The 7,862-nt window shown below is 38.3% G+C and overlaps 1 protein-coding gene across 1 annotated transcript in view; it reads left to right on the top strand.

Moving 5' to 3' along the window:
- PREX2 (phosphatidylinositol-3,4,5-trisphosphate-dependent Rac exchange factor 2) overlaps positions 1 to 7,862 on the top strand; it is a gene marked incomplete at its 3' end in the record, with an annotated part of 98,949 nt that overhangs the window by 22,739 nt on the left and 68,348 nt on the right. The window contains 1 exon segment of the mRNA XM_010294405.1: positions 3,260 to 3,363. Within this exon segment, the coding sequence (XP_010292707.1) occupies positions 3,260 to 3,363 (104 nt within the window).

Genomic DNA, 7,862 nt, shown 5'->3' with positions numbered 1-7,862 from the left:
AAAGAGTGGGTGCTTATCTTCCTCTTCTTGCTACCTGTTCTTGGTGGGGGTGGATGAAATGGAAGGAGATATAAGGGTTGGATAATGGAGACCAGAACACCTATATATGTGTATCACAATATCCATGTGTTGTATAGTCTAATTATAACCTCAGATGTATATATACAACTACAACCAACAAAATAAATGGAAATTAATGCATATAATGCATGAATCTGAAAGCAATTTTTAATGGATGCTTTAAAATTTCAGTAGCAACCCTTGTTGTCTGCTATTATATGTAGTTTATATATGTTATTTTTCACATGAATTTTTGCATAGGACCACTTATTCCAAAGTATTATTTTTAATATTTTAAAAATTATTTTTCCAAATAAGTTTATACTTATATTTATGATGTCATGCATAAGAGCAGGTGGCTAGGGGATGAATATCCCCTTTCTCTCCTCCTGTGCTCATTATAGACTTGTGGTTGGATTGACTGTAGCACCTGTAGAGAGCTTCTTGCTGAACCAATACGTGGGAAGATCGGACTCATCAGTATGTGTATGGAAAGTAGAAAGTGGTAGTAGTGGAAAGCAGCCATGGACCCTATTGATCAAGAATGTCTTCTTAGAATCTCTCTAAATTGTAAAGCTGCTGTGCTTGTTCCGCAAGGACCTTATTCGGACTGGACTGGAAATGCTGTTTTTTCCAGTGGGTTACTACTGCTGGCTAACCCTGAGGGAGGTTTAAAAGTCTTCCCCAGAGAATATTGGTTTCCTCCTATAGATTGCTCTGGTGACACAGAAACATTTATAAGTGAGAAGATAGGTAATTTATACTTCACTAGCTATAGTGAATCAGTTCTTTGCTTTTAAGTTTCAACTCTTGCTTAGGTTGCAGAACTTTTGGAACAGTTGAGTATGAACTCATCTAGTGTTGTATACTGAATTTTTTTCAAGGATATCATTCTGCAACTGCTCAATTTCATTTTGGTATAGACTGGTGCAACAGAAACTCATGCTCTTTTCAACATTTCTATTTTTTGCTATATGTTGTTGTCCAGCAATTAGAATTAAATTACTGATGACAGAATATTTTTCACTTGTCATCTGCTAAATTACGTATTTCTGTAGCCATATTCTAGCTAAAATGCACTATTGGATGAAAATCTCAAAACACATGAAAGGTCAATGATTTCTTTAGTTTTGAGCAGTCATGTCTTGCATGTCATTGGTGACACCTCTGCAGACATGAGAATAACTCAGTGTAGACCAGGGTTTATGGTGGAAAATGAATTCATTATATGATAGCAAGATAATTCAGGTATTGCTTGGCAAGTAGGTAAAGAGAGTGTTGCCCACAGGAGGCTTGTATTTTGGAATTTTTACCAAAATTGTCCTATTTTTATTGTATGAGATATTTTATGTAATTTTTAAGCATACTTTTGCTATGGAGTTGTATAAATGTGGATTGCTATATTTGGATTCATAGGTACAAAGGTCACTGAAGTTACTGGATTTACATCACTTTGGAGAGAAAAAACGTGATACTGAACCTTTCTTTATGCTTGCTGCTGTTTTGTTTGTTTAAATATATTCAGTTTTTTAGTAAGAAACTTACACTATAGTAGAGTTACTCATTAGAAAGTAATGAATGAGAGGGCAGGTCGTTTTGTGAAGATTAGTACCTCTCTGGAGTGAGTGAAGGTCAGAATTCAGATGATTGCTAATTCTCAGGGACTGACCTTTGTTTGATACACAGTATTAATTATCATTATTGGTTGACAGCCGGCTGAACACGAGCCGACAGTGTGCCCAGGTGGCCAAGAAGGCCAACAGCGTCCTGGCCTGTATCAGAAACAGTGTGGCCAGCAGGAGTAGGGAAGTGATTGTGCCCCTGTACTCGGCACTGGGGGGGCTGCAGCTCGAATGCTGTATTCAGTTTTGGACCCCTCACTACAAGAAGGATGTTGAATTGCTGGTGAAGGGTCTGGAGCACAAGTCTTGGAAGAAGCAGCTGAGGGAAGTGGTGTGTTCAGTGTGGAGAAGAGGAGGCTGAGGGGAGACCTCATCGCTCTCTACAACTGTCTGAAAGGGGGTTGTGGTGAGGTGGCTGTTGGTCTCTTCTCCCAAGTAACTAGTGATAGGACGAGAGGAAATGGCCTCAAAGTTGCGCCAGGGGAGGTTTAGACTAGATACTAGGGAAAATTTCTTTGCTGAGAGAGTGGTCAAGCATTGGAACAGGCTGCCCAGGGAGGGGGGGGGGGCACCCTACCAAGATAGTGGTCAAGCATTGGAACAGGCTGCCAGGGAGGTGGTGGAGTCACCATCACTGGAAGTGTTCAAAAAACGTGTAGACATGGCACTTTGGGACATGGTTTAGTGGGCATGGTGGTGTTGGGTTGATGGTTGGACTTGATGATCTTAAAGATCTTTTCCAACCTTAATGATTCTGTGATTCTGTGATCATAGGCCCAAATGGACAGAAAATGATCCCTGGCTTATCTGAAGTGGGAAAAGCTGCCTAGAACTGGGATTCTCAAAAATCCTTGACTTCACTGGGAACAGAGTTACAGCAATGTAAAGTGCTTTGGAATATCTCAGGGATGTGGTTTAGTGGTGGACTTGGCAGCGCTAGGTTAAGGATTGGACTCTATGGTCTGAAAGGTCTTTTACAATCTGAGTCATTCTATGACTCTATGGGTCTATGTCAGTGTGAAACCTACACAAAATTTCAGCAGTTCTTAATTATAATTCTTAGTTAACCCTTATGTGAGGAAGAAAAAATGTCTTTATAATTCTTCCATGCATAAATCCCAGTCATGAGGCTCATGTGTGTAGGTCAAGATTTATACCCAAAGGTGTTCTTATTTCATCTTTTCAGTCATACTACCGTTGTGTGGAATTTTGTGGCTAGCATAAGGAGGCTTAAATCAGTTAGCAGGAAAGGTCCCCCCAGTGCAGTATTTTCTCTTTGATGGTAGGCAGGGGCATATAAGTACTAAAGTGTTGGAACAAGACATTTACAGAATGAGACTTTACTGATAAACTCTCAGATGAGCCAGCAATTTGCAGCTTACTCTTACCAGAGGTTAGCATCTTTGCTTTAGCAACATCTGTGTCCCATTCAGCAATGGTCTCCACGGTGCAATTGCACATGTATAAATGGGTTGTGTTTCCTACAGTAGTCTTTAAATGCTACATGTATAGGTGGCATTGCAGAAACATAGCAAAAGGTGGTGGGTGACGTGCTCCTCTGTTCTTTCTTTTATCAGACGGTTGAAAAACAGCAAAGCATCTACAGATGGCCATCGTTACCTTTTTCGGGGCAGAATAAACACAGAAGTGATGGAAGTAGAGAATGTAGATGATGGAACAGGTGAGTATATTTGTGTTGCTCATTTACAGACCAGTCTTTCAAGGTGCTAGGATCAAATGCAGTCTTACGATTTCTTTGAGAATGGAGAGTGCTCCTTGTACTTAGAAAGAAAGAGTAAGATGCCACTTTAAAAGCGCTATCTGCTCATATCAAAACTTTGCTACTGTGACACATCATTGCTTTCATACATTATTAGCTGGCCAGTCCTAGCTGACTGGTTTACGCTAACATGAACAGAGTAATAAAATAAGGTGACATTTATTGCTCAACTGAAATCATATATTTAACTTCACTTTACAGCTTTCTAGCACTCCCAAATAGATTATCCCTAGGTATGTGATATATTTTAAAAGCAAACAGAAAAGTTGCCTCTGTTGGAATGAAACCTCAAGCACTATAAATGCTGAAATTGTAACGTAAGTGTTTAAGAAAAAAGGAGAGTTTTTTTAATACCTTTAGGGATATAATCCATGTGATTGCTTTAAATTTTCCTGACATACATTAGAAAAGTGAAAACCCAAAGTATTCGTACAAATGTCGGTTTCTGTTTTAGAAACTTGTGAACTTGAGTTTAACCTTTGAGCTAAACAATTATTATTCCCTTACAATTAATAAAGAAAACCTAAAACATTTTGGCCTTTTTTGTGAAAAACTAAAAAAAATATGAGAAACTTGCAGTGGCATTGCAAATATGTAGGTCTGGAGGAAATTTCTGTGAGTTATATATTACTTCTGATTTTAAAATAACATTAGGTTTGCCCTACATCTACTCTGGATTCCAAGTATTTCTTAATGTAATTTCTTTATAAAATTGACCATTCATGACAAAGATTGTACAGCTTAAGTAAGCTTCATAGAAGTTAAATATTTCTTAAAAATTAAGTTTTGGTTGGGTTTTTTTTTCTCATCTTGAGTTCCTTGTTTTCAAAATAGTTCTCTCACTTCTTGTTCTACTGGGTGGACTTGGAGAACAGTTGGACTATTGTTCTTATTGCAAATAACTTATTGGAAGGCTGTTGTGTCTCTCCTCCATCTCTTCTTTTTAAGTCTTTCAACCTTTTATCACGGGTCGTGTTTTCTAAGTTTTTGTTACTTTTTGCATTCTTTGGAGTTTCGTGATTTTTTTTCAGTTTGTTTGCATCTTTTGTATTATGAGGTGTCCAGAGCTGAAACTTTGCTGGTGCCAAGTAGAACAGAATAATTACTGTAGTGCTGCATGTGGGGTGTCTCTTACTAATCCCAGGATTTTTTGGCTTTTCTGAGAGCATTATTTTTCAGTTTTTTAGTTTGTGTTCCAGAATACCACACCAGATCCTTTTGTGCAGTACTGGTACCTATCCCATTACATCTTATACTGTGCTAATATCTGAGGGTAGTAACTAATAATTACTTTCTTTTCTCTACTGAATTTTGTCTTACTGTTTCCACAAATTTTGAAGCATTCAGAATTCACGTGTTATTCCCCAAAGCTCTTGCACTTGGTTCATTCTCTTTGATTATGACACATTCTTTGTAAGAACTCCTTGACATCTGTTTCAGGCTACACTATAGCACACACTGTACCTTTTGGGTACACTATAGGGAATTTCATAAAGCCTTGCTGACTTGAATATAATTTATCCAATATTCTATATCCTACTATTTATGTTTTCTGGCTCATATTCCTGCCCAATTATTACCTTTATTTGTATGAAATCTCATTTGCACTTTGTTTATGCAAAAAGGAGAGTTGAGTGTTTCAGTCTTTTATGTCATGCATTATTTGACTGTGTTTCATTTATTTTCCTTTGTCTTCCTTATATATGCTTTAGAAATAAAAGAGTTTTCCTGTTTACATTATGTCACTTTCTAAGACAGCATCTCTTTACTCATAACTCTTGGCGTTACTCTGGCCGCAGAGGCTTATAGCCACCATCTTCTTCCGGATGAATATTCCCAGAATTCTGTAACTTTTTTCTTTCACTGGTTCTGATCCCACATATTGCCACGCTTTTAGTGTTGGCTTGAGCAAATATTTCTTCCCTCCTGCTTCCATGTCTCTCCTGTATTTCTTAAATCTGGCCTACCTTTCTTCATTTGTTTGTTCCAGCTATCCTGTTCTTGATCTCTTTCACACTGTCCATTTTCCTTCCTGCCCACTTGTTTTCTTCCTCAATGAATCTTCAAGTATGATTTGGCTAAGCACAATTTGTCTTCCTCTCCACTCCAGACACCACTAGTCTAATTTCCTCCAGCCACAGGAAATTTTGCTACTGTCCCCATTTCCTATAGCCTTGCACACAGTACTGGCGGCTGTCACGCTTCCTTCCCACTTGCTCTCCTGAGCCGTATCAAATCTTGTTACTTTTCTATGTGCAACATTTCTAAAATCTGTCCTCCTTTCCATACTTCTGAGACATCAGTTAATGGTTTGGTTATTTTGATGTCTAGATTATTCTTACCTGCTTTCTTTTCCATATCCTCACATGTCTCACCTTCTCCATTTCAGTTTGTCCAATATCCTAAAATAGTTTTTTCTTGTAATTACTGCTATTTCACACCTCCTTTCTATGGTTTTCTTTGAAATATGGAAATGTCTGTGTTTCCGTGGCCTATGGTACCTTTCTGCCCTTTTCTTGCCACCTTTTCCCCCTGTTTTTAAAAAAACCCCATGATTTCCTTCCTTGTAGTCAGAAGTGTATTCCCTCTCCTCATACTGATACTTTCTCTTTCACTCATATCATGATGCCCTTCTTTAACCTTCCTCTGTCTTGGTTTCTGTACTGTTCTCATTTGGTGCCCCCAGATGTCTTGTTTCTAATCCCCTGTAGTCACCAGCATTTGAACTGTAACCCAGTGCTATTCTGCTGTGGTTTTTTTCCCTTATCTCAGTCCCAAGTGTAGTAATCGGTTCTTCTGAGCCTTATTCACATTAGCTGTGCATGTGATTTTTTTTTGGCATTGTATTATCTTCTTCTTCTTAATCATCTGTTACCTATCACTTTCTATAATTCTCAATTTAGAGTGCAAGCTCTGAGTGCAGAGTGCTTGTATTTTCATACCTGTGCATGACTCTTTCTCATGTACTCTGCATGGGCCTCTTTATAGACGTTAAGGACTTGAGCCTAGATGACACTTCGACAGTTCTTTACTGTAGATTTGGGGATCATTTGGAATAAGGAACCATAGGGCTCCAGGGAACAGGGTAACTGAGAGCGTTTGCTTTCAGCGTTGCTAGATGCAGGAATGTAGTCTTCGTTGTTTGTAAGTGGGAGCATAGAAACAGGAAAACAGATTCCCAGTGTGGCTTATTGTCATGCTAATGACATGCCTACAGAAATTAACAACGCTTTTTCTGAAAAGCAATTTTTTTTGGATGAAATTAGGCCTTGGCTGAGCGTGCAGTTGGTGAAGGCTTTCTTTTTTGTTTCACCATCATGAAACAGTCTGCCTTTTTTTTTATTGTGCTGATTAAAGTGGAATGCATGTTGCTTATCAGCACAGACTATTTGTGTTTCTAAAGCAATGTGGCTACACAACTACTTGCAGGTATTAGAAAGGTGTATATATTGTGATGGTATAGTTTCTTCTCTATTCAGTTTTTAAAATTCAATTTTGAGAGAAAAGTATATTTCTAAAGGCATTCACTAGCCATTAAATGAATGTTATTTAGTTTATGAAGACAAGCACTTGAGACTTAGGAAATACCAGATTTATGGTCGCTTATACTATCTTAGTTCTCTCCCCTATTGTCTTGAAATGAAGCATGAAATAGAAAAAACACTACACGATAATAGTACTCTGAGACTGCATCGAAAAGTGTACAGAGGAGAAAGGGAATCAATACTCTGCAACAACTATTTCCTTGGTATTTCTGAGCATCAGTGCTTCTAAGTACCTTAAGTCTGAGAAACTTAGAAGTACTTCAGTACAGAGATTTCTATTTCTTTAAGGGAAGAAACAAATTCTATTGTATATGGCTGTAACAAATTGCTTGTTATGCATCTCTCAAAGGTTTGAGTCTTGAATTTTCAACAATATATTACAGTTCAAATTACAAGCTTTTATATATTACCAAGTATCATTAGAAGATGATGTCATCTTTCATCACCTTTTCTTGGGAAGTTGGAGGCTTAATGATTTGTTAAGCCTGGTTGTTCAGACTTTGCATGGAAGAACTTGAAGTCTCATGCTCTTCTTCCTTCTGTAACCATTATGTCAGGTGTGCAAATAATTTATTTAGCCTGACTGGCAGCTGTGGTTGCCTTGATGTGAAGACTGTGCATATACCCTATGCAGCTGGCCTGTCAGAACATGCATACCTCCTGGCCAACACATCTGCAGCTCTTGACCAGATTTTGTCCAGTAGCCAGTCCAAAAAAGGTATGAGTTTTTATGGGATGATAGTGTAATGCTGAAATGCTCTTCGAGACACTGTGGGCATGGGTGTATTGGGGAGAACAAATTGCTCCTGGGAGCCTTTGGAGGCTTGTAGTCATGGGGAGCAAAAGAGAAAGCAG

Source organism: Phaethon lepturus, unplaced genomic scaffold (assembly GCF_000687285.1).
Source record: "Phaethon lepturus isolate BGI_N335 unplaced genomic scaffold, ASM68728v1 scaffold7559, whole genome shotgun sequence".
In the NCBI taxonomy this organism is placed as follows: domain Eukaryota; kingdom Metazoa; phylum Chordata; class Aves; order Phaethontiformes; family Phaethontidae; genus Phaethon; species Phaethon lepturus.
The sequence above is the reverse complement of the archived record's forward strand: the minus strand, read 5'-3'. Positions and strand labels throughout refer to the sequence as shown.